Source organism: Poromitra crassiceps (assembly GCF_964638095.1).
Source record: "Poromitra crassiceps genome assembly, chromosome: 23".
NCBI lineage: Eukaryota > Metazoa > Chordata > Actinopteri > Beryciformes > Melamphaidae > Poromitra > Poromitra crassiceps.
In genome coordinates, this window is record NC_139639.1 from 12,329,335 (window position 1) to 12,356,644 (window position 27,310).

The 27,310-nt window shown below is 41.9% G+C and overlaps 1 protein-coding gene across 1 annotated transcript in view; it reads left to right on the plus strand.

Annotated features, from left to right (window-relative positions):
- Positions 1-1,734: 1,734 nt before the first annotated feature.
- The window catches only part of dnajc1 (DnaJ (Hsp40) homolog, subfamily C, member 1), a 47,853-nt gene continuing 22,277 nt past the window's right edge, over positions 1,735-27,310 (plus strand). Inside the window, exons 1-7 of the mRNA XM_083658885.1 lie at positions 1,735-1,916; positions 9,867-9,968; positions 14,150-14,196; positions 15,617-15,782; positions 19,718-19,803; positions 21,790-21,883; positions 24,333-24,429. Of these exons, the coding sequence (XP_083515011.1) occupies positions 1,749-1,916; positions 9,867-9,968; positions 14,150-14,196; positions 15,617-15,782; positions 19,718-19,803; positions 21,790-21,883; positions 24,333-24,429 (760 nt within the window). The 5' untranslated portion in view covers positions 1,735-1,748. The remainder of the gene's footprint in view (positions 1,917-9,866; positions 9,969-14,149; positions 14,197-15,616; positions 15,783-19,717; positions 19,804-21,789; positions 21,884-24,332; positions 24,430-27,310) is intronic.

The following is a 27,310-nucleotide window of genomic DNA, read 5'->3' on the forward strand; positions in this document are numbered from 1 at the left end:
GTTGTTCAAACTGAACATTTATTTCTTCAACATGCTGCAGCAGAAAGGGAGATAAACAGCGGACACTATTTTCATAGTTAAGCTATGAGAGGGGCGGGTCATGCCTTCGCCATCATGGGGGAAAAAAAGATTGCGAGCCTGAGAGGCTAATAAAAGCTACATGTTACAGAGTAAGCTGACTATCAGTACGTCATTGCACGCATAGGCCTATCTTTACATTTAAACGTTTACATAGCAAAAGCTATGTCAGTGTTTAACCCCTGAATAGCTGAGAAAGTGGACAATGTCAATAGTTAGCACTGTGAAGCTGATACAATTCAGGTGGTGGAAATGGCAACATTTAAGGATGCCAACCGCCATAAAACACAGAAGAAGAAGCTGAGAAAAAGGAAGTGCTGTGGGGTTGCAGCTGGTGAAAACCGTCTATAGCCTACTTCAGTATTAGTTTGTTTTTGTCGTGGTGGTTTTGTTTGTCAGTTTATTTTTGGAAACCCAAAGCTTGTGAAAATAGACCAAATCAGCGGGATGTTTACATTTACTTCCGGGTACCCCTGAGGTCCACACATTATAATGGCGGTGGACGGCACAAACTGACATGTTGAAGACAAAAACAGACAAAGAAGACAAAAATGGTTCGTCCGTGTTGTGTTGTTGTTTAATATCATTCATAACAACACTTTCACTAACGTTAGTGGAGACCAGACTAGCTAATTTACCTGTTGGACCAGACTAGAGTAGACTTGAAGCTAAATTAAATTGACCTGGCGTCAGTAGCTCTGTCTGTACCAGGCTCTTTCTCGCCGAGAAGAGCCTGGTGACGCGAGGTTACTCTGTCTGTAACGTAAAAAAACAGCGAGTTTGACAGACAAACAAACTTTATTAGCTAGCTAACACTACATAAAACAAACACAGAAGAAAGGCTAGATACGTCGGACAAGCATGTTTACCAACCGTTTAACCATTTAAATTGAAAGTAGTCGGCCGAAAACAACGAGAGGGTTTGACAGCATTTATATGACAACACGCACATTTAAACCTGCCGCCTTTCCCAAGTGGTACCCGGAAGTAAATTTGTTTACATGGTGACGTCACGGTGATTTGGTCTATATTAAACCTGATGGATGGGGTGGGGGGTCAAGGGAGGGAGAAAATGAGATAAATGTTATGATACCTGTCTATTGTCTGACTATACTCTAATAAAAACATTATTAAACAAAAATAAAATAAAAAATAATGTCAAAGTTTTTGAGATATTAACGTTTGTTTGGTACAACTCATAGGCCTACTATTAACTGCCGCGGGGTTCCGCATTTCTGGGTGTCAAGTGACGTCAGCGTGACGTCACTTGCCCCCGGCAGTAGTTTTAGCCTACATGTTTCTGCTTTGATTCTTTCATAGTTTGAATAAATGAATATGTAGTTATAATTGTATGCATATTTATTATATTTCTTAATTGTTCAACTCGCAGAGGTACTTTTTTCGTGGATGCTGTTACAGACTGGTTGAACGTCTCCTTTGGGGCCAAAATGGCGGAGGCAACAATGGAGAGATGATTAATTCTGACTTCTTATCAATGTACGTTCTTTGGCCGTAGCGAGACACCACCCCCACCGACTGCTCGCTGCTCGGCTTTCTTCTGTGGCGCAAGGCACTCTGGGTATTATGGTGACACGGTTGTTAGGTTGTCTGACTGATGTGTGAACGTGTTTCCAGCTGGAGTCATAATAACAGAGTTGATTAAAATAGTGATGATGCTGCTAGGGCAGCGGGCTGCTCCTCAGGCCGTGTCAGTGTGCCTCCTCCTCGGCTTGTGCCTACTGCCTCCCTCCTCAGCCTGGGACTCTGTGGACCTGGAGCTCTTCGACCTGGTGGAGGAGATCCCTCAGAGCTTCTACCACTTTCTGTCTGTGGAGCAGGTTAGCATGCTAGCTTTAGCTTCAACCACTTCCTCCGTGATGCCAATGCTAACTAACTCTTCTGTCTGCTCTCTGTCCATAATGTTGCGGTTAGTTGCTAATGCTAAATGTTAACTGTCTGTTCGTGATGCTTTGGCGTTAGCACTGTCTGTAGCCCCTTTGGGACCTGTTTCGTGTTGTTCTCCCTTGCAAGAGACGTCCCAAAAGGGGCTAGCACTGTCTGCTGCTGTAACAGTCACTAACGTTATCTCCATGGCAACCGCGGCGTATTAGCATTGCAGTCGGCTTTTACACCGCTAAGCCAACTAGCTAGCTTGTTGCTAATGCTAAGTAATATGCCACGCAGACGCAGCCAACCACGCTAGCTATCCATGACTGTTTGGAGAGATACCAGAAAGTTTGAAACTATGATCAAAAGTCATTCTGCTACTGTGTTAATGTCTGTATAGAGAGATAGATAACAGATAAACTATGACAACAGTCATTCTGCTACATTCTCTAAACTGGGTTCACTTGTTGTCAATGAAATAATGTTGTAGTTTAACACGTCAACCGGTTTACTAGGGACCCCCTGTAACCCCCTCAAGGACCCCTGGTGGTCCCCAGACCCCACATTGAGAACCACACACTTGAACTAACCCAGCTAACTAGACTAGTATAGCTACCAAATCAAACTGGGTTTGACAGAGCCATCTGGCCTGCTGCTACAATGTGTGCTAAGTTTGGATCTGAGCTAGCTAGCTGAGCTAAAGCTGTTAGCTCTGCATCTGGCAGCTGTTGCTCTGCTGGTGAATTCAGCATGTAGTAAACTGCAGTGGTTCTCAAAGTGGAGTCTGGGGTCCTTGAGGGGGTACCAAGCTTATACCTATGGTACCAAGGGTCGCCAGCAAAGGGGGGGTGTATTTTCACTATAATTCCATCCATAAGTAACACAATGACAGAATGAGGGCTTGAAATTAACACCCGCCAAATATGGGTATAAATTAGGGATGCACCGATTGCCATTTTCTTGGCCGATTCCGATTTCCGATTTTTGAATAGTCTGACTTGCCGATACCGATTTTTGCCGATTCCGATTTTTTTTTCTAAAAACAACAATTGACAGCTTACACAAACGTTTTTGTAACTTTGTTTAAAAATTAAGATTCATAGAACAATTCTTACATCTAATGGGGATCCAAATAAACAAATAAACAATTCTTATCATTTGCATGAAGTAGGACCTTCTCACTCAAACACTCAAAATAAAAGTGTTCCAGGTTAGGCTACTGGACAGAGCTTTTTTGTGCAAATACAATGAATACAAAAATTAAATTAAATCCAATAGCCTATATCCCACAGCTATCATGCATTTACTTTTCCAAAAGAAAACAGGTGCAACAGAACATCAAAATGATCCATGGACAAGGAGTTTATAGACTGGCTCCAGACCAGTCCTCTTGAGTAGAGGGGAAATGAGTTTATGAGTTACAGTAACGATCTTCAGTCTGAATATCAGGCGGAGTTTACACACAGTCCGAAGTTTGGTATGCGTATTTTTATCTGCCATCCGAAAAAATATTGTCACGCACAGAAAACGTTGCACACTTGTGAGTCCGATGCATTTTTATTATTATGTCCGTCGTTCTCATGTCGTTCTATTTGCATTACGAAACAAATAGTCTCTCCTGTATCCACGTCACGTTACAACATGACTTGACAGGCTGAGGCAGCAGCGCTGATGTGGAATGGAAAAGCAGGTCGGGGAATGGTTATCATACTGGACACAATGCTCGCGTTCACCTCGCCAAGCCGGCTGTGCGCGGTGGCGGGTTGCTGGAGCACCGCTTCCCGGGGAGAGAGAGCAGAGAGAGAGGGGCCAGTGAGGTGAAGCGAGCCGCTCTGACTGGACTCCAGCCGAGCGGGACTCGGCCGCATCTCTGTCTCCACGGCTTATTTTCGACTTGCATGTGTGACAAACTGCGAGCTTTGTCTACTTCACTGACGGTGAAAAAAATCCACAACGAGGAAGGTATGCTGGCGTGTGTGGTGTGGTGGCTGGGTGCCTGTCTCGGTGCTTTGGGGTGCGCGCACGTCATGTGAAAATCGGCTCACAGAATCGGCTATTTAGAGTGACCGGAACAGATCACCGATCGAGGCCGATCACGTGAAAATCGGCCATTTCCGGTCACGTGCCGATCGATCGGTGCATCCCTAGTATAAATTAACTTTGGCGGGTAAACATGGTAAAGTTACTACCCAATTTGGCTGGTGAAGAATCAAGCTGACACTTTGTTTGTTTGAAGCAGGATGTAGAAGCGATCATCCTACCGATGTTAATAAAGATGCTTCAAACAAAAAACAACAACAACACATGCCGTGATGTGTATTACTACTATTGGCTACGTGTAGTATGTGGAATGCATGGAATGGAATGCGTGGAACCAAAGACTATGGTGGAACTCACTACAGTACAGTACAGGTCGCTGGAACAAACGAAACGGCGCGAGACAAACAACTTGTTGATTTTGATTTTAGTCAGCAAAAGTTATCAGCAAATCATATGATGTGGAGATTTATCAGCAAATCATATGTCATAATCATAAATCAAATCATATGATGTGGAGATTTGAGACTGTGGCAAAAAAAAAAAAGCAGCAGAAGAGGAAGGCAGCCACCGAGGAGCGCAATGACAACGAAGGAGGGATGAAGAAGAAGAAAACTACTAGCAGGATATTTAATAATGGTGCTTGGGTCTTATATTATATATCTTATATATCTTATATATATTATATTTAATAATGGTGCTTGGGTCGTGAGTGGCTTGTTTATGACCAAGAAAAAAACAACAATGTACTGTACTGTCAGGATTGACGGGTCTGCACATCTGAATTATACAAGACAAACCATTTTGTGGTTGGGACAAGTAATTTCAAGGTGGAGAGTGGAGACTGTCAAAGACCATGAAACACTAAAGAGCCACCTCCCTATCTGCTTTCAAATCCAAATAAAAATGCAATACTTACACTTAAATTAATTCAGTGGCACTCATAATCTGGTATATTTCGAGAGAGAAAATGGCTAGTCGCTAGTGGAAATTCTATTTGGCTTGTAACTTTAAAATCTACTAGCCATTATTAGAGATGAAACAATATGAAAATTTCATATCACGATTATAGTGGCCAAAATTATCACGGTTATCAGTATTATCACAGTGTTGTTAAAATGTGCTGAAAATGTTCAAAAAGTACTAATTACACTCTCAGAAATAATTTCACCAAATTTTATATTGAATTGAAAACCCAGACCCAAAAGGGATCGATTCACTCACTGAAATAATTTCTCCAAGGCTGCGCGTCTGCATCTGGGAGATGGTTGCAATTTTGCTTGATGATGGACAGTATTTGCCATGTTTTTCAAAGCGTGTGGTTATCGTAAGGAATTTTATCACGGTTATCATTAAAACCGGTTATCGTTTCATAGCCAAAAAAGTAAATTTCAAGCACTGGACAGAATGTATGACTGGGTTTCATACACTTTCTATATAATAAAACATCTAAAAGCAAAATACTTATCAGGTGGGGTGAGTCTATGGTCTAATTTGTGTCAATTTAGGGTTGTTGACGTGAAACAGTTTGAGAGTAGTAAAGGAACAAGCAGCATTCATTTGAATCAAGTCTCTACTCAGCAGTGTGCTTTATCATGCTTTCCATTTACACTGGGAGCCAAGGATTTCACGCTTGAGTGACGTCACACCCGAGTTGTCGACGTTCCATTTAAACAGTCAGGAAACCAGCCAGGCTTAGCTCTACCCAGGCTTAGCTCTACCCAGGCTTAGCTCTACCCAGGCTTAGCTCTACCCAGGCTAGCCATTGTTAGCAGTAACAGTTGATAACGCATTTCATGGTATTTTGCGTATTCAAACACTGCAGCAACATGCCCAAACAGATAGAAGTTCGACAGTGCTGTGTGTGTACAGCTGATTTAATAAAACACAAAAACGACAGAAGTGCTAATGAACAGTATTTACTACAATAGACCCTTTTCATGGGGGCCATTTTGTGTCAAAAAGGCAGGGTAAACACAGGTGGAAGCAAAACACTGAGGGTTTCCAATAGAGCTACAACGATTAATCGATTAGTCGACCGACAGAAAATTAATCAACAACTATTTTGATAATCGTTTTGAGTACAATTTTAAGAGAAAAGGTCTAAATTCTTAGATTCCAGCTTCTTAACACATTCACTGCCAGCTGTTTTTTTTTTTACTGTAGGTAGCTTCTGCCAGAGGGGTTTTTTGAGGATTCTGGCTCATCTTTCAAGACCCGAGGATTATTTTCTGCTAAGATTTTGTGAACACAAAATATCTCAAAAGAACTAATAGAATGTGTGCTTTCTCTGTCTAAAAGAGTTAGTTTGTAGAGTTAGTAGTTATGTAGGCATTAGCACTTGAATACAGCATGGTTTCAGCGTCTGAAAAGTTAAGCTGAGATAAATAGCTTTTTGTGAAATTCGATAGAACAGTCACTTTAACCATTCATTTTTGGCATCAGTAAGACGTCAGACATCTAAACAATAGTTTTGAACAGTAATTTCCTCCATAACAGCAGGAAACACCCCTCTCCTTCAAACTCCTCCCTCCATGTGTGTTCTTCTTGGCTGCAGCGGGCGTGTCACAAGCTCGTTTCTGCTGCTGCTGTAACCTCGCGTCACCAGGCTCACTGCTGCTGCTGCTGCTGCTCCTGTCTGCTGGCGGCCGCTGGGCAAGTCTGGATGGGCTCGCTCGTTTCTTGGGGTTTCTGTTGAGAGCTTTGATGAAGCTTTTGCGATTCTGGTCTTATTTATGCTGCGTGTTTCAAAGTGTGTTCCACCCGTAATCTATTATGCAAATTTGCAAAACCCCACCGCCAGCTCCCAAGCGCGAAAGCGAAAGTGTTTTCGCCAATCCATTTTCATGAGAATGGCTTCCTCACACTGCTTTTTGCTTGCCTTCCTCTAGTCTGGAGAGCACTGTCGCCACTTAGTGGGTCAGTGGAATGGGTTGTACACGTTCGGTGGCTCCAATATTTTTATAGGAGACGTGGGGGGCGTTGATCAACGTCCCACCGTCAAAATTTTTTTTTTTTTTTTTTGACGACTCAACTCGTCATTGGCAGTCAACCGTTGGATTTTTTTTGACGACTCAACTCGTCATTGGCAGTGAACGTGTTAAATGTGAATATTTTCTGGTTTCTTTACTCAGACAGTAGTTACTCGTTAGACAGTAAACTGATATTATCTTTGAGTTGTGGACAAAACAAGATATATGAGGGCGTCATCTTGGGCTTTGGGAAACACGGATCGTCATTTGCTACCATTTTTTGACATTTTAAAGACCAAACAACTAATCGATTAATGGTGAAAATAATCTACAGATGAATCGATTATTAAAATAATCGTTAGTTGCAGCCCTAGTTTCCAACTTCCATGAGTGTAAGTTGGAAACCCTCATTACTGTTTTGCTTGCACCTGTGTTTACCCTGCCTTTTTTTGACACAAAATGGCCCCCGTGAAAACGGTCTATATTACCTACTGTTGTTGCATGGAGCAGCCATCTTGTTTTTTTTAGGTCACGGCTGCTGAGGCTCCTCCGAGTTCGGCAGAGAAAATTGGAGCTGAGGTGACGTCACCGTCGGAGCTCATGACCTTTGAACTGTCACATTCCCGTTTCCCAGTTTAAATGGAACGGCCTATTAGAACCAGATGAACTGGTCAGATTGTACTGGGACGTGCTGCTTGGTGTGCAGCAGAGTGGACCTCAAGTCAATGAAACATGTTTGAAGAGTTGTATGACAGTTCCTCTGTTCCCCTGCATCCCGAGCACATGGGATAAGTTAGCCCTCAAGGCTTTCTGTAAAGCCGTTTTCACACATGCGCTTTTTACCGTTAAATGACCGGAAAGCGGTCTAATGCCTTGGAGTGTGAAAGTTGTTTTCCGGTATAAGCGCGACCCCGTCATCGCGGACTTTTCACCAGTTTCGAGCCAGTCAGAAGAGCGGTATGCCGCGATAAGGGACACAAGTATGAAACGGGTCCAGTCATTTGCCGGTCCTTCTCTCATGGGCGAGGTGTACACACGTTGCTTAACGTTCACTTCCAGCGTGCATCATCTAATCATTCGCGCACATCAAAGCAAACTACTTCCACATTTCACTTCGTGCATTTGCTTTCTCTACATACATACAAGCGTTGGGTGGCTTGCAAGCCGCTGCCATTCTCACTGTGTCTGTCCTGTGTCGGGCTGCTGCGAAGTGCGGAGGACTGAAGGACTGGCCTCTCTCGAGCAGAGAGGGGAGGGGGGAAATCGGCTGTGTTTATTATGCTGGCTTGACGCTGCCTGGATACTACTCTGCACTGCAGCCCATGAGCGAATGTGAAGGATACAACCTACTCTTAAGTCAAACAAGTGTGATTTATTGTGTGACAAGCAAACTTATTTCACCATTGGAGTTTTGCCGACCCCCAAAATAAGCCCGCCCCCCAACATACAGGCTATTTGACGCTTATATTCACACATGCGAGCGCTCAGGTGTGAAGGGAAATTCCGGGAAATGGCCGATATTGATTTTCAGGTAATTTTCCTGTAAGCATGTGTGAAAACGGCTTAAGAAAGCCATTGCGCAGAACTCTTCAAACATGTTTCATTGTGTTTTTATTTTTGTTTTAAGGATGTTGATTGTTATGGTTAGGGTTAGGCAAGTCAATTTTTTTTAGCCTTAGCGTTTTTTTATTTAACCATGACCAAACCCAAACCAAATTGTTGTACTTGCCTAACCCTAATAACCAATCTTTGGAACGTAATTAAACATTTTCATTTAGGAACATTCTTGTTCAAAATGTGTGTGGCTTGACCGGGAATCGAACCCCAGTCCTCAGATTGAAAGACAAGCACCTTACCCATTAAGCCGGAAGCACAATCACACCCACACATGATGGGAGCGCGGCCTTCTTCGGGAGCCGTATTGAACGTTTCCTGATGACTGCTGATAAAAAGGCAAGCTTTCAATTAACAAACCTGGATGATTTTTATTGTGAAGAACTTACAGATACAGCAGTGACATACAGCAGTGACCATTCAAGTCGTTGGCAGTACTTGAGGAAACTCATCTGGTGTTCGTGAATTTGCTCGTTTAATTCATTGATATGCACGAACGTTTAATTAATATACATGAACGTTAAAAGTGGGCACTTACCACCCAATGTAATACAGCATCATCTCCTTGTTGCATTCTCAAACTGGCAGATGGAGGAAAAGAAACGATTCAACTTTTACTTGTTTACTCACCAATTTGGCTCTCTTCCAAATAATACAGCCACGTACAGTAACTACATCCATTCATAAAATTATTAAATAGCACGCGGACATTAATGCTTTGTAAAAGTGCCATTTAACCACCCGCCTGCTCACAGCATGTTCAGGAACATGATCTGGGAGCTGCTAAACTACAGCTGCTCTGCCAGGATCTTGTACTTGAGGCTGGGGAAGTGATGTTCTGTGCTCGCAGGAGCGCACTCTAGTGGATAAACATAAACATGCAGGCCGACCGAATACTGCGAATAGTGTCTGGGAATGTTCAGGAATTCACTGTATGTTTAGAAATATCTTCTGTCTCTCTCTCCCCATCTCTATCTGTCTCTCTCTCTTTGTGTCTCTGTCTCTCTCCCCCTCTCTGTCTCTCTCTCTGCGTGTCTCTGTCTCTCCCCCCTCTCTATCTGTCTCTCCCCCACACTCTCTCCCCCCCTCTCTATCTGTCTCTGTGTGTCTCTGTCTCTCTCTCTGTGTGTGTCTGTCTCTCTCCCCCTCTCTATCTGTCTCTCTATCTGTGTCTGTCTCTCTCCCCCGGTCTGTCTGTCTGTCTGTCTCTCTTTCTCCCTATCTCTGTCTCTCTCTACTCCCTATCTGTCTCGCTCTCTGTGTCTCTGTCTTTCTCAGGATGCTTCGTCGTCGGAGATAAAGAAGGCGTATCGTCGCCTGTCTCTCTCTCTCCATCCAGACAAGAACAAGGACGAGAATGCGGAGACCCAGTTCAGACAGGTAGTCTCTCTCTCTTGGCTAGAGACTGACATGGCTAGCTACAACTTTGTAATGTGGACCCTCAAGGCCACAGCCGCTGCTCCTTCGTAGAGAAAGGAGCCAGTTGAGGTTGTTCGGGCATCTGGTAAGGATGCCACCTGCCACCTCCGTAGGGAGGTGTTCCAGGCACGTCCAGCTGGGAGGAGACCAGGCAGGCCGAGGACCCAGCCCCACTCCTCAGGATGTTTCCTGATACCCTTTCTTTTCACTATGATTTCCTGTTATCCTATACCATGGGCATCAAGTGCATAGGGGCTAGAGATGTAACGGTATGAAAATTTCACATCATTATCGTGACCATAATTATCGCGGTTATCCTATTATCACGGTATTCATAAAGAATTGCTGAAAATGTTCAAGAAGTACTGAGAGACTCACTGAAATCATTTTACGTTTTATATTGAAAACTCAGACCCAAAAAGGATTGAAATCATTTCTCCAAGGCTGCACGTTTGCTGGGAGAGAGATCTGGGAGACGGTTGCCAACTTTGGTTGATGATGCACAGTATTTACCATGTTTTTCAAAGCACTGTAATTTTAATGATAATGAAATTTTGAAACGGTACGGTTATCGTAAGGAATTTTATCACGGTTATCATTAAAACCGGTTATCGTTATATCCCTAATAGGGGCCACGTTCAACTCAGGGCCGTTTGGTCTCAGAGGCCAAAAAAACCCTTTTTGGGACAAAAATCATGCAAATGCAAATAATAAAGTGCTGCAATGGCATAAATAGTGCTGATAGTGCTGAGGGCGGGACACTGAGCAAGACTACAGAGACAGACAGCAGAGGCTTCTGCATCAGAGTCAAAGGAGCAAATAATTGTATTATTAATGGAGTTTATTTATCTAGATTTTTTGCAGTAGGCTAAATAATTACTACATTTATTTGTTTATTTAAATTCATATTCTTGTTTCTATCTATACCACTATGATGAGAACATCTGCACTGTTTGTATAGCCTATTTGAATGTTTTGATCTGTTGCACTCCTAGTGGTCAAAATACATGAAACTGGAATTGTCCCCCTTTTTATTTCATAGATAATAACATTGGATATTTTAATGATATATTGACTGCCGAACTGGAAATGTCCCCGATTTTCATTTCAGAAATCTTGTCACCTTATTTATAGAGCGCTTTTCAAAAAACTCAAAGACGCTTTACAGTACATAGGTTAAAAACAATAAAACAACACTTAAAAAAAAGTTGTGGCTTGGTTGTGGACTGGAGGGCTTTACGGGTGAGGAGAAGGACTTTTGGGCTTTTACTAAATGATGACTCCCACCTTTCCTTGAAGGAAAAGGTTGTAGTTCAGCGTTGGAAAGCACCTCATGATATTTCACACACTCATTGTCTTCGGAACTTTTTGGACATCTCTCACCTGGAACTGTCATCAGCAAGAATCAATAATGCGCAACCAAACACAATTTTAATGTGGACAGATCTGATCTCTAACTTAAAGGATCTCCTGACTAGGTGACTCTTATTTACCTGCTGTATTGCTAATATATATCTGTTCTACCTGTCTATTGTAATTTCTGGATTGGTGGAAGGGAGTGGGGGTGGGGGGTAGTGGCGTTTTTTTTTTTTTTTTTTTTTTTACAATATATTTATTATGTTTTCAGTTTTACAAGTAAAATATGGATGCATTTTACGGTTCACACGAGAAAGGAAAACAAAGAAAGAAAAACAATTACGACAAAACCGAAAGACTAAAATAAATAAATAAAAACAAATCAATAATGGAAAACATCAGCTCATTTTCAATTAGTTTCATATACTGTGTCATACTGTAGGTTACAGTAATAAGATTCAGTAAACAGTCATACTATAGGTTACAGTAATAAGATTCAGTAAACAGTCATACTGTAGGTTACAGCATTAAGATTCAGTAAACAGTCATACTATAGGTTGCAGTAATAAGATTCAGTAAACAGTCAATCATACTGTAGGTTACAGTAATAAGATTCAGTAAACAGTCATACTATAGGTTACAGTAATAAGATTCAGTAAACAGTCAATCATACTATAGGTTACAGTAATAAGATTCAGTAAACAGTCATACTGTAGGTTACAGTAATAAGATTCAGTAAACAGTCATACTGTAGGTTACAGTAATAAGATTCAGTAAACAGTCATACTATAGGTTACAGTAATAAGATTCAGTAAACAGTCAATCATACTATAGGTTACAGTAATAAGATTCAGTAAACAGTCATACTGTAGGTTACAGTAATAAGATTCAGTAAACAGTCAATCATACTGTAGGTTACAGTAATAAGATTCAGTAAACAGTCATACTGTAGGTTACAGTAATAAGATTCAGTAAACAGTCAATCATACTGTAGATTACAGTAATAAGATTCAGTAAACAGTCATACTGTAGGTTACAGTAATAAGATTCAGTAAACAGTCATACTGTAGGTTACAGTAATAAGATTCAGTAAACAGTCATACTGTAGGTTACAGTAATAAGATTCAGTAAACAGTCATACTGTAGGTTACAGTAATAAGATTCAGTAAACAGTCATACTGTAGGTTACAGTAATAAGATTCAGTAAACAGTCATACTGTAGGTTACAGTAATAAGATTCAGTAAACAGTCAGTCATACTGTAGGTTACAGTAATAAGATTCAGTAAACAGTCAGTCATACTGTAGGTTACAGTAATAAGATTCAGTAAACAGTCATACTATAGGTTACAGCATTAAGATTCAGTAAACAGTCAGTCATACTGTAGGTTACAGTAATAAGATTCAGTAAACAGTCATACTATAGGTTACAGTAATAAGATTCAGTAAACAGTCATACAGTAGGTTACAGTAATAAGTTTCAGTAAACAGTCAATCATACTGTAGGTTACAGTAATAAGTTTCAGTAAACAGTCAGTCATACTGTAGGTTACAGTAATAAGATTCAGTAAACAGTCAGTCATACTGTAGGTTACAGTAATAAGTTTCAGTAAACAGTCATACTGTAGGTTACAGTAATAAGATTCAGTAAACAGTCAGTCATACTGTAGGTTACAGTAATATGATTCAGTAAACAGTCATACTGTAGGTTACAGTAATATGATTCAGTAAACAGTCAGTCATACTGTAGGTTACAGTAATAAGTTTCAGTAAACAGTCATACTGTAGGTTACAGTAATAAGATTCAGTAAACAGTCAGTCATACTGTAGGTTACAGTAATAAGTTTCAGTGAACAGTCATACTGTAGGTTACAGTAATAAGATTCAGTAAACAGTCAGTCATACTGTAGGTTACAGTAATATGATTCAGTAAACAGTCATACTGTAGGTTACAGTAATATGATTCAGTAAACAGTCAGTCATACTGTAGGTTACAGTAATAAGTTTCAGTAAACAGTCATACTGTAGGTTACAGTAATAAGATTCAGTAAACAGTCAGTCATACTGTAGGTTACAGTAATAAGTTTCAGTAAACAGTCATACTGTAGGTTACAGTAATAAGATTCAGTAAACAGTCAGTCATACTGTAGGTTACAGTAATAAGTTTCAGTAAACAGTCATACTGTAGGTTACAGTAATAAGATTCAGTAAACAGTCAGTCATACTGTAGGTTACAGTAATAAGATTCAGTAAACAGTCATACTGTAGGTTACAGTAATATGATTCAGTAAACAGTCAGTCATACTGTAGATTACAGTAATAAGATTCAGTAAACAGTCAGTCATACTGTAGGTTACAGTAATATGATTCAGTAAACAGTCAGTCATACTGTAGGTTACAGTAATAAGATTCAGTAAACAGTCAGTCATACTGTAGGTTACAATAATCATGTACAATACAGCGAAAACAATCACGAGAAGCCCTGCAACATAATGGCCAACGGCATTATTATGGCATTATTATTGTATTATTTACCGTTCAATTTGAAAGATTCTTTGAGTCAGATATTGCACAGATATTTCACAGTAAAATGTATTTCAATTGTGAGTGTGTGTGTGATGTGTGCAGTTATTTCACAGTAGACTTATTGCAAATTGTGTGTGGTGTGTGCGTACGTACGTGGGGGAGAGGTAGTAATGTACATGCGGAAGTGCTACAGGTTGCTGCTAATGTTAGTGCACATTGAGTGTTCAAGCTGGTGAAGTGTTCTTATTCTGTGGTGTTTCAGCTGGTGTCCATCTATGAAGTCCTGAAGGACGAAGAGAGGAGACAGAGGTCCACACACACACACACACACACACACACACACACACACACACACACACACACACACACACACACACACACACACACTCTCTCTCTCTGTCACTCTCTCACTCTCTCTCTCTCTGTCTCTCACTCTCTCTCTCTCTCTCTCTCTGTGTCTCTCTCTCTATCTCTCTCTCTGTCTCTCTCTCTCTGTCGCTCTCTCTCTCTCTCTGTCTCTCTCTCTCTCACTCTCTCTCTCTGTCTCTCTCTCTCTCTAACCCTCTAACCTAACCCTAGAAATGAGTGCACTTAGTTTCCAAAATTCACTAGCTTAACTTCCCAAGGAAAAATTCCAGAAATCTTCCACAGATTTTCCAAGCCTAGTATTGACTGTGTGTATTGAGTCTGTGTCTTTGTGTGTGTACGGTAATAACAGGTATAATGATCTCCATGTATCTGTGTGTGTAATAACAGGTATAATGACCTCCATTAGGGTTAGGGTTAGTGTAACGGTATGAAAATTTCACATCACGATTATCGTGACCAAAATGATCGCGGTTATCGTATTACCACGGTATTCGTAAAAAATTGCTGAAAATGTTCAAAAAGTACTGAGAGACTCACTGAAATCATTTTACAGCGTTTAATATTGAAAACTCAGACCCAAAAATTATTGATACAATCACTGAAATCATTTCTCCAAGCCTGCGCGTCTGCATCTGGGAGACTTTGGTTGATGATGGACAGTATTTACTAGTGATGCGCGGGCCGCAGTTATAACCGCACTGACCGCGGATATCCCGCCCCGCCCACGGGGCAGATCATAAAAATAAACATTCTGAATAGCGGATGGGTTGGGTTAGGTTGAAACGATGTATCATCAATGAGGAAAAATAATATTAATTACGTTTATGAACATATTTTAAGCTACATTCGATCCCCCAAAGGACCCACGGCAGTGGTAAACAAAACAATAGCCATGTGCTAGCATGCTAGGCTCCACTTTTGGTCCATATATGGTCAATGATGTCACCCTCAAAGAGGAGCCTCCGCTGAAAACGTGTTTGAAGAAAAGACGCGTTCGTATTTTCCCATACAATGAGGCAATCCAGTAAACTAAACTTAAAGCTATAGCGTTAGCCGAGTAAACTACATGAGGGCAAGTGGTGGACTGGACATAATACAGCATGGAAGTTTATTTGGAGTCTTGGACCCTTTTGCATACACGCGGATTATGATGGCATAAAAGCTCATCCGCGCATCTCTAATATTTACCATGTTTTTCAAAGCACGTAATCACAGTACCACGGTAATCATGGTAAAACGGTTTTAATGATAATGAAAATTTGGAACGGTACGGTTATCGTAAGGAATTTGATCAGGGTTATCATTAAAAGCGGTTATCGTTACATCCCTAACCTCCATGTGTCTGTGTGTGTAATAACAGGTATAATGACCTCCTGGCTAATGGGCTTCCTGACTGGCGCCAGCCGCTGTTTTATTACCGTCGCGTGAGGAAGATGAGCAACACTGAGCTGGCCTTCCTCCTCTTCCTCATCCTCACTGTGACTCACTACGCTGTCATCTGGTCCATCTACTTGGAGAAACAACTGGTGAGAGCCAATCAGAACCTCCCTACACCCAGGCAGCCACTCAGAACCTATCAACTATCTTATTGGCAAGGGATGCACCAACACCTACAGGCTATATCAAAAGAATCAGTGAAGGTAGAACTTGCATCTGTAAAGGTTGAAGGAAATTGTGTGGAGGCCTTTTTTCTTTGAAGTAGCTGATTGATAATTTTCCATGTAGCCTTAATTTTGCTATCAGATTTTCTAAATTAATCACTGAAGAATCTTTTCTTGGCTGCTCTAGGGAGATGAATGTCTGCGGGGACTTGTATTAAATGTTGATAAATACATTTTGGGAAAACTAAGGCCCTTAAAATGTATTAAAAAATCTTAATTGCCATTTGATGAGGTACTAAATTTTGTAACTGATTGTGTCAATTGAGCATATATCGTCTCATATCAATTGCAGACCCCTGAATTGAATCACAACTGTATAGTGGGATACTTTATATCAGCAAATATCGCATCGTTGTCAAAATAATCTATATAATATCGTATTGTCATGAAATGTGATTTACACCCCTATCGCTGATGTGAAGAAAGTGGCATTGAGGCCTTAAAGCAGCTACGAGCAAGATTTTCGATTGTTATTAAACAGTCTAAATTTAATATCAATGCATCACATCTTACCTCTAATAGTAGACGAGACCAACGCAGAGTAGTCTCGCTTGAACCCCGAGTGAATCGGCCAGTGTAGTCTGTCTGTGGCCAGGGCAGATCAGGAAGTGAAATGAAACGGTTTGCAGCAGCCACTTCGGCCATAACCACAAAATAACTTCCAAAAAACCTGTTAGAATATAACGAGAGATGTTCGCGAGAGTATGCATGGCGTTCTCCTTGTTTATGGTATGTTGCTAGGCAGCGTGAACGGGGGAAGGCAGGCAGCTGCATTTCACTTCCGGGTTTCACTTCCGGGTTTATCCGGTCCGCCGGTAAGCAGAGAGAGAGAGAGAGAGAGCCGCCTGGTGACGCAAGTTTAGACAGACACAGACTTAATAATCATCAAGAGAGCAATCTCCGATTCACACGGCTTTGGTCTCAGCTACTATTATAGGTAAGATGTGATGCATCAATATTGTAATTATACTGTTTAATAACAATCGAAAATCTTGCTCGTAGCTGCTTTAAAATATATTGAAAAGGTCTTAAAAAAGGTCTTAAGTGATGTTTATTGTTTATTAGTTAGCTTAGCTATAGGTGTGATTAGTAGTTTGTAGTTAGGTGTGATGATTGATTGCTCAATCTAAATGTTGGTAATGTCATGGTTGAATAAATCTTTTTATTACACATTCTATAAACTCCAGTGTATATCTATCTATGATCTATGATGTGTATATATATCTATGATCAGCTCTGCAGAAGCCAGTTCAAGTCCAAGTAGTTTATTAATGTCCCAAAGGGCATATTGGATTACAGCAGGCATAGAGGCTTGAAACATAAAAACATAGAAGTGCAATACCATACGTACAATGACATAAATAAACAGGATATAACAACATTAGGACATAAGATGAGCCAACATAAAAGAGCATACGTCTGGTGCGGCCGATAAAATAAAAATAAAACGACACTAAGAACTTAAGATCGGGATGAGCCAGCGGCTGATACGGCCGATAAAACAGTATAAAAACAAATTAAAAACATAAGAAGAGCTAAGAACATAAAAGAGCAGATTAATTAACCATTATTTCCTCAGTCATTTTTTCCTTCCTCCAGCAGCATTCACTGCTCGGATGGAGGAAGGGACAAAGGAATACTTATACCTGTTTTTGACACACAAGCCAAGGCCGGATGGCAGTAGCCTATACTCGGAACTGAGTGGGTGGGCACTGTCTGTGCGGATGGACAGAGCTTTTTTGAGCACCTGTCTGTTATAAATGAGGTCAAGGCTCTTCAGTTGGATGCCGGCTACTTTAGAAGCTGTTTTCACAATTCTCCAGAGGGAGTTTTTATCTTTGATACAGAGGTTACCGTACCAACATATGGAGGAAAAGGAAATAACAGATTCAATATAAGCACTGTAAAACAGTTTCATCAGGCTCTTGTCTACTTGGAACTTAGCTAGTTTCCTCAAGCAGTAAAGGCATTGCTGGCCCTTCTTGCACAGCATGTCGGTGTTTAAATCAAATTTCAGTTTGTCGTCGATAATCGTGCCCAGATATTTGTAGTTGGTTACAATGTCCACTGTCTGACCATGGACGACACTATTCTGGGTAATTCGAGGGGGACGTCTGAAATCAATACAGATCTCTTTAGTTTTCGAGATGTTAAGTTCTAGGAAGGTGTCGCTGCACCAGGACAGGAAGTCATCTATAACCTGACTGTGGCCATCCTCATCATCGCCAAGCAGGCTGACGATGACAGAGTCATCAGCATACTTGACAATGAATCTGTTGTCATGGCGGCTACGACAGTCATTGGTGTAAAGAATGTACAGGAAAGCAGATAGAACACAGCCCTGAGGCGAACCAGTGGAAGTTGACAGAAAGCTGGACAGTATCTCATTAACCCTTACACGTTGAGATCTGTTGGTTAAGAAGTCGAGGATCCAGCCCACCAAACATGGATCTAGACCGAAAGTGCTAACTAGTTTCTCTACCAGAACATGGGGCTGGATGGCATTGAACGCTGATGAGAAATCAATAAAAAGCAGCCTGGCATGATTTTTACTTCCTTCTAGATGCTTATAAAGCAGGTTGAGTAGAGTGGCAGTTGCGTCTTGAAAGCTCCTACCAGCCCTGTACACGAATTGAAGAGGGTCTAGCAGGCTCTCAGTTTTAGCCACAAGTTCTGTCTTGACTAGTTTCTCAAACTGTTTCATGATCAGAGAGGTCAGAGCAACGGGTCTAAAATCGTTTTTGGGTTGTTGCTCTTGGCAACAGGCACAACAGTGGACTGCTTCCAGAGGGACGGCACCCTCTGCTGGGTGAGAGACGAGTTAAATATGTAGTTAAAAATGGAACCCAATTGCTCCGCGCAGGTCTTTATTATGCGACCGCCAATATGGTCTGGACCCGGACTTTTCCTAGGTTTGCACCTTTTAAAACACTTGATGACATCCTGTTCATCAAAAAAAGGTCTTGAGGGGGGCGCAGACAGAAGTCTATTTCTGATCTCAGAGTGATTCTCGCTGAAATCAAGGGCATCAAATCTAATGTAGAAATCATTGAGGCTCTGAGCCAGTTGATGATCGCAGTTGTAGTTGGCTAACGTTACCTTCTTCCTGCTGCTCTCTTTCAGCCCTGTGAGGGTTTTCATACCATCCCAGGCAGAGCCCAGGTTGTTTGCTCTGAGTTGAGCCTCTATTTTTTCCTTATACTTCATTTTACCAGCCCTTATTTCACTCTTAATTTCTTTTTGTAAACTACGCAATTCTAAAATGTTCCCCTCTCTAAAGGCTTTGTTCTTCCTATGAAGAAGTGATTTGAGGGTCTTTGATATCCACGGCTTAGAGTTCGGATAGACTTTGATATTTCTATCAGGAATCACAATACTTTCACAGTACAAGGTCCAACTAGTGACAACATCAGTCAGTTCATCGATATCGGCAGAGGACTCGATGAACATGTCCCAGTCTGTGGACTCAAGGAGGCCCTGGAGAGTCTGACAGGCGTCATATCGTTCCAATTCTTAATGCAGATTGTACGAAATACAATTCCAGTTACAGTTTGGTGTCTATAAGTCATAATCAGATGGATAGACAGGTGCGTGGGCCTTATTCATGAGCAAGCCAGCTCCCTAAAAACGCATAACAATGTGATTGGCTGGGACGCTCTACTCTGTTGTTGGTAGACGTTTGATTGGTTGTGATGTTTCAGGACGAGCTGTTTTGATTGGTTGTGATGTTTCAGGACGAGCTAGTTTGGTTGGTTGTGGTGTTTCAGGATGAGCTGTTTTGATTGGGTCTGATGTTTCAGGATGAGCTGCTGAGCAAGAAGAAGAAAGAGAAGAAGAAGAAACTGAAGGAAGAGCTCCGCTGTTTCCCCCAGGAGAAAATGGACAGGCAAGCCCCCTTTCACACCCCAAACCACAAAACTGCACCCCCTTACACATATCAAACTACACAAGCCCCACCCCTTTCACACATCAAACCACACAAGCCCCGCCCCTTTCACAGACAAACCACTTGACCTCTGTTCCCCTGCCAGCTGCGTCCCCTTTCACAGATGTAATGAATGGAAAGTAGAGGTGATGTTAGGTTCCAGTTGTTGGAAGCTAGAGGTGACGTTATGTTGTGATGTCATTCATGTGTTTGCCACATTGCCACCATCAGCCAAGACCTGAAATGGGAGCTGAACATCAGAGCTCTCACCAAGAAGGCACAGCAGAGGATGTACTTCGTGTGGCAGCTGAAGAAATTCAAAGTGCCAAAGGCCACGATGGTGCACTTCTATCGCTAAGCCAAGCCCCGAACGCAGACGAGCCAATCACAGCGCGTGTAGCTCCGCAATACCCTCGGACAACCAGAGCCGAGAGCTCCATAGAGAAGCATAAGAGAAGCAGAAGAAATCGGGATTCTCCTCTGGTTTTACGGTGTTTCATACAGTTATAAGTAAAACGAAAAAAGTCAAACGATGTGCATGGGGGTAAATGCAACATTACGAGGTATCCTGGGAGGCCAGGCAATGGATAATAAGAAACTAGTAAACGTAGATCCACTCACATCCGCAATGATGCTGCTGTTTGGACGTTAAATATGCAATCGTGGTGACAGCGAGATGAGTCTTCTCCCTCGTTTGCCTTCTATGATCCAAAGGTATCATGAAATCATCATGGTATTCAGAAAGTCGACAAAAGAAAATGCTGAATTTTCCGAGTTTCCAGCCATTATGTTATGCACGTAATGCCGGAGTTGGTTGAAGAGGAGGCGCATTGATTGATGTGATTAAAACATCGCCAGACACCAGTCAAACCCTAAAACGAGGGAATTAATCTCGTTCCCCAAATAAATGTGAGGTAGTCTAAAGAGAAAACATGATGGAAAAAGTGGCCTGCTGTAGGTTATGCCTCTCCTGATCTGCTACACCCATGCGTGCGTGCTGTTGTCTCGCTATGAAAAACATCGACACTAAGTTTCTTGATTATACAGAGGTAGAGGCCTACATAAAATACATTGCCAGGCGCCACTCTTCAATTCGGCATATATAATCCACGGAGAGGTTACTCAAAGGAATAAAATGTAAATTGTGGATGTCAGCCGCCTGTTATCCCCACTGGTTGTCTTCTGTCTTCTGTCTTCCTTCGTTAAAAGTGCATGTTTGATTAAAGATTAGCTAAATCCGTTTCCATGCACTTAATCGCATTTCTTTTTATCGATAGCTTTAAATGTTGTACATCGCCCTCCATGGCATAGTGAAGTACTTTATGATGGCTTCTAGACAATATCAGGCCTCAAAAAGTTGTTTAGAGCCTCTTGGGATATAACTTTGACAGTGACGGCTGCCATTTATTCTAGTCAGCCTGCCCTGTGTTTGTCCGAGTAAGGATGGTGGTGGGGCTTAGCGATAGGTCAATTATTATAGCTGCTTATCCTACCACAACTTTTTACTCTTATTATATTATTAGGGTTGGGGTTTGGGTTAGGGTTTAGGTTTAGGTTTTTGTGGCCGGCTGAAATTCTGCACGCACGCACGCGTGCACACACACACACACACACACACACACACACACACACACACACGGACACACACACACACGGACACACACGGACACACACGGACACTTCTCATAGATATAGATATTATATATAGATAATTGGACTGCACTTGCAATTTTAGCGATTTTGTCTTTTAGATATTTTCCTTTTATCTCTGAATATTCATATGAGCGCTACGCTGCATACTTACACTGAGACAAATTCCTCATACATGTACAGTATGTAATCTTTACATATAAAATAAAACATGGCTTTCTTTACATACTGTATTGTGGCAATAAAAGTGATTCTGATACTGATTTATTTTGTTCTGATTCTGATTGTTGTCCTTAGAGTTCAGGACAGACCTCACTGGCACGACATCCTCCCTCTCAAGCTCAGTATCTGGCTCTACCTGTCAATTAAAGCCCTGCCTCAGACCATCCAGGTACTGTCTGCCCGCCTGCCTGCCTGTCTGTCTGCCTGCCTGTCTGTCTGCCTGCCTGCCTGCCTGCCTGCCTGCCTGCCTGTCTGCATGCATTATAAACATATACTTATAATGCATTATAAACATATACTTATAATGCATTATAAACATATACTTATAATGCATTATAATCTGCTTATAGCGCTGTATAACTATAGTCATAAGCACTCATAAATGTTAATATTTAATGCTTTAACTATAATCATAACACATTATAAAGCATTTTATAATGACTTAGGTCAAGTATTACAATACATTATAATTTCTGGTCATTCACAGACATTTTTTCTGCAAGGATCATAGTGTATTATAATTCTCATAGTTATAATACATTATAAACTATTTCATAATGCATTATAATCACTGTTAAATTGCATTATAATGTGATTATAAGTCACTCTATAAGTGGTCATTGTACTGTGTGCTTTAAGTAAATTTGTAAAAAGGCCTGAGGTATTCACCTTATGTTCATACGCGGGGGTGGGCCAAATTTTTCCGGGTTGTGTTAACACTAACACTTCTGCTGGTCACGGCGCAAAATACAAAAGAACGTCAGAAGAAGAAAGTTGTTTGACAGTGCAGGGGGTAAAACAATGAACTCAGCCTACTACTTTGAGCTCGGTACACAGCAAGCAAGCGGAGTATCCACTGTTAGCCAGGTCAGATAACGTTATCGTCGACGATGATGAGCACTTTCTTGTAAAACATATCTGGACTCCAACAAAGAAAGCTTCAGATGGTTTTCTCTCCTCCGAGCGCAGCGTCTATAAGACCTGCAGATGTTAACGTAATTCCCTGGAATGCGAGACTTAACATGGCGTTGCATTCTTAGACATTGCCGTTTGCTTTTATTTGGTATGTTACATACAATTGGCTAAATTATTAGTTAATTCAGAGTGAGATGATATTGGAGCAGCCGGCCTTTTTTTTTTTTTTTTTTTGCCGGAAGTCGTGACACAACCACACAACCGGGTCCAATGGGCGTGGCTACATAAGGTGAATAGGAGGCAGATATAATACATTACAAACTGGTTATAAGTTAGTATAAGTGGGCATTGCATGCTTTAAGTAAAGCGAAACAAAATTCCTTAGGTATACAAGCTGGTTATAAGTCCGTATAATGGTCATTGTATGTGTAGCGTTCTTGTACTCTCTCTTGCGTTGTGTTAAGGATGACAAGCACACAGTCACCTTTTGGCTCCAATCTGCATTTATTCTGATAACAAACAGTATATTTATACACCAAGCATCATTTGTAACAATCACTCAAATGCTCAGTGGATGGATACCAACAAAGCCACTGGCTTGGATGTTTATGTTTATGTTTTTATCCTTTTATGTTTGTATCCAGGATGTTGTTGATGTTATGCCTGTTTTCATTGCTTGTATGTCTTGCTGTAACCCAAAGTGCCCTTCTGGGACATATGAATAGACTTGAAACTTGGATGCCTGAGAGATGCTGCAGAGGTCATTACCTCCTATGTCACACACATTATAAATCCTACAATTTCTCAATCCTAAAGTCCCACAGGAATGTAAAAAGGCTTACAGTTATTGCTTATAACTATAAAAAGGCAGTAAGGTGGAGGTAAGGAACTACAGGCCTATGTCTATTTTGAGTGTTTTAAGTAAAATCTTAGAAAGAGACAGTGTAAGTGCCAAATGTGACCTCAGTAGCTTACAGTATTAGACTGGGCTCCTTTAACAGACAGTCTTACTCAACGGATACTTGTTTGACCTGGTGGAACAAAATCCCGAATGAAATTAAATCTGCTAATTCTCTGAATAGTTTTAAAACCATCTAAAAAAATCATTGTGAGTAAGCTACAGTAATATATCTATATATACTGTATATATATATATATATAGACAGAGCTCGGGCTCTGTCTGTTTCTCTGTCCCACTGATGACAGCATCAGTGATGTCATAAATACACACACACACACACACACACACACACACACACACACACACACACACACACAATGCTATAGTTCAGTGATGATGTTACTGATGACCTCACTGATGATGTCATCAATGATGTCATCAGTGATGATGACAGTGATCAGTTTCATAACTACAGCCTCTGAAATTAAATGAATAACGCAATATTTCGAAAATTGGCCCAAGCCTACTCCTCAAGGTCAATGTATTATGCAAAAACTCTCAGACCACCAGGCGGACCACAGTTTGGGAACCAATATACTAGGGAAATAAATACATTTGAAATGGTTATTTGGGAACCAATTATTTTATAACATCTGATTTTTTTTTATACCATTTAATACTGCGGCGGTCTTCATGGCTTCACTCATTTGTGCGGTAAGGAAAGAATCAATATCATAGTAGCTCTAGTCTGTCTGTCTGATCAGGTTTTGTGTGTGTGTGTGTGTGTGTGTGTGTGTTGCAGGAGGTGAAGCAGTATTATGAAGACTATAAGGAGATGAAGATGAAGGAGAGAGAGGAGGAGGAGGCCCTGGCCCTGGCTGAGCAGGAGGAGTCTCAGAGTAAGGGAGAGGAAGAGGAATGGTGTGGAGTGAGACTGCCGGAGGCTCCGCAGCATTGCAAGTTCGCCCAATCATTCGGCCCTAATCAAGCGCAACAGTCACGTGACATTGTGACATTATTTTTGGTTCTAGAAGATTATTTCCCCATTCCTTTTCTCCACCAGGTTTAGTACAATACTTCTTTACAGAGTTTTAAGCCTGGAACCAAGCCAAGCAGCCAGCTACCGAATCATGAACGTAAAACATTTGATTCAGAGCCCACACAAAAAAACATTGAAAAACGGGGGGAAAAGGCTTGGGTACAAGAAGGTGTACATATAATATTTTAAGAGTGAAGGAACTACTCATCCCATAATCCATTCCGGCCAATCAGATTAGCGGATGATTCAGTGGTAGAGCATTTCAGCCAATGGGAGAGCACTCTGCGCGCCAGTGGGCCGGACCAGCGGTCTTCAAGGTCCGCCATTACGCTATTAGCTCCATGCCTAATGCTATAGTATATAGCCGCATTTCCTGGCTTTAATATCACCAACAAGGTCCTGGGTTCGATTCCCACCTGGGACGCTGTGAGCGCTGAAGGAGTGCGTGCCCGTCCGCATGTCCTCCAGTGCCCGCCGCCCGGGTGGGGTCATCAAAAGGGCCTTTCTGTGTGGAGTTTGCATGTGCTCCCCGTGCCCCCTGGGGGTTTCCTTCATATAGGAACCCCTCACCAAAACATGCAATATCCTGGTTGCTGATGTGGTGCCTCCTCTGGTCGTTAGGGGCGCCTGTTCGGAGGGAGGGGAACTCGTTGGAATAACGTGATCCTCCCACGTGCTATGTCCTACTGGTGAAGCTTCCCCTGTCAAGTGAAAAGAAGCGGCTGGCTACTGCCCATGTCTCGGAGGAAGCATGGAGCCAGTTTCGGCTCTCCCCAGATTGGCAGAGGGTGGAGCAGCAACCAGGATAAATAAATAAAAATGAGCACTAATGGGGGATAAAAACGGGTGCCAGCGTTGAAGGCAGCATGACTTGTAATGGTAAAGGAGCCGCCCGCATCCTCCCCACCGTAGTCAATGATTAGATCATCTCATGCTGCTCCGGTAGGGTTAGGGTTAGGTGGGTTAGGCTTAGGGTTAGGGTGGGTTAGGGTTAGGTGCGTTAGGGTTAGGGTTAGGTGGGTTAGGCGGGTTAGGGTTAGGTGGGTTAGGGTTAGGTGGGTTAGGGTTACGTGGGTTAGGGTTAGGTGGGTTAGGATCCATACATGGGTTAGGGTTAGGTGGGTTAGGGTTAGGTGGGTTAGGGTTACGTGGGTTAGGGTTAGGTGGGTTAGGATCCATACATGCACTGAATACCCAGGTATTTGAACTAAAATGAAAAAAAAAACATTTTTGGGTTCAGCTCGACTTGAACACAAAAACATTGCTGAATGTACCTTTAAATGAAGACTATACAACACAGGATATGGTTCAGCATGGTGGTCTCAATTGTTGGAATTCGTTTTTTTATTTTATTTTGCTACTTTAATGGGAACAATGAGTCTGCCTTCATATTTACAGTGCTAGTGGAAGTGAGAGAGCAAGGGACAGAACTAAATCTAACCATGCCACCTAACTCCCAGAGTGCCTTGCGCCGCCCAAGAAAGTCGAGCAGTCGGGAGTCGGAGGGAGGGGCTCGCTAGTCGCTACCGCTCTGCAGACTGTCAGAGCCGGACGTTAGGTGTGTTTGCGTTTACGATGGAAAGTGAAGGGCAAATGTTTTCTCAGATGATTAGATCAATCACCTAATTCACCTTATTTTTTTAAACCCCTAAAACAAGATCTTACATCAGTAGATCTAATCATCATGCAGTGGTTGTATATCCCTAGGGGAGCTACTACAAATGTAAAAATGTAACAATAAATCAAATAAATCTGCTCAGGAGGCACTCACTGCCAGGCTTTCACTCCATTTCTTATTTTGTAATGTTAGATTCTTCAATGTTTTATCTAACGGCATCTAACAGAGGGAGACAGCAGATTAGAAATGTACCCAATTCTTTGCGTCCTCCTCTCACCGTGCAACTTAAAACGGCAATGAAATATGTTTGAAACGTTTTATAGCGTTTAGGTGATTGATCTACTCACCTATTAGAAAATATTTCCCTTCAGTTTCCATCATAAACGTAAACACACCTCTGCTCATGCTCTGACAGCCTCAGCAGAGCCGTAGGGAGCCCCCGCGCCAGAGTCCTGTGCGGGTCTGATTTTCAAGACCCGGCCCCGCGACGTGCAATACCGCCCCCGCCCCGGTAACCCACTCGGTACCGCAACCCGCCCGCCCCGCAGACATGAGACCCGCGCCCCGACCTGGAACCGCATATATATAATAACCGTTAATCTGCAGTGCAAACATTTTGTAGTGACTGCCACTGTTTCACACGGGAGGCGAATAGCAGTCTTTCTGGCCGAGACTCGTCAGCTGTTAATTAACTTTTAGCAGCTGCTAGCTGACTAACCAGCTGGTTAGCTCTGCTAACCAGCTGGTTGTACAGCTGGTTAGCTGTACAGCAAGCAAAGTGACTTACCAGTTATTTTATAATCCATAGTGCCTTTATGATCGCTGTTGCAATAATGTAAATCCACTTTTACAACGTTCAACCTCTCCACTTTCACGGTATCCATGTTGTTGCATGTTGCTATGAAAACAGCCAGTGTGTATGGTTGTAGTGGCTAACGTTGGTGTACTACAGTATCTGTCCGACTCATATTGTCTCCAATCAATTACCTTGACCCAACAGCTGAGTTTTGAATGTTTTGTTCAGTCCATAGCATCACACAAATCACGTTATGCGCATACTTGAAATGATGCCGGTTATGTAAACAAGCGGAAAACATGCATCGCATGTGCGTCAGAAACTATT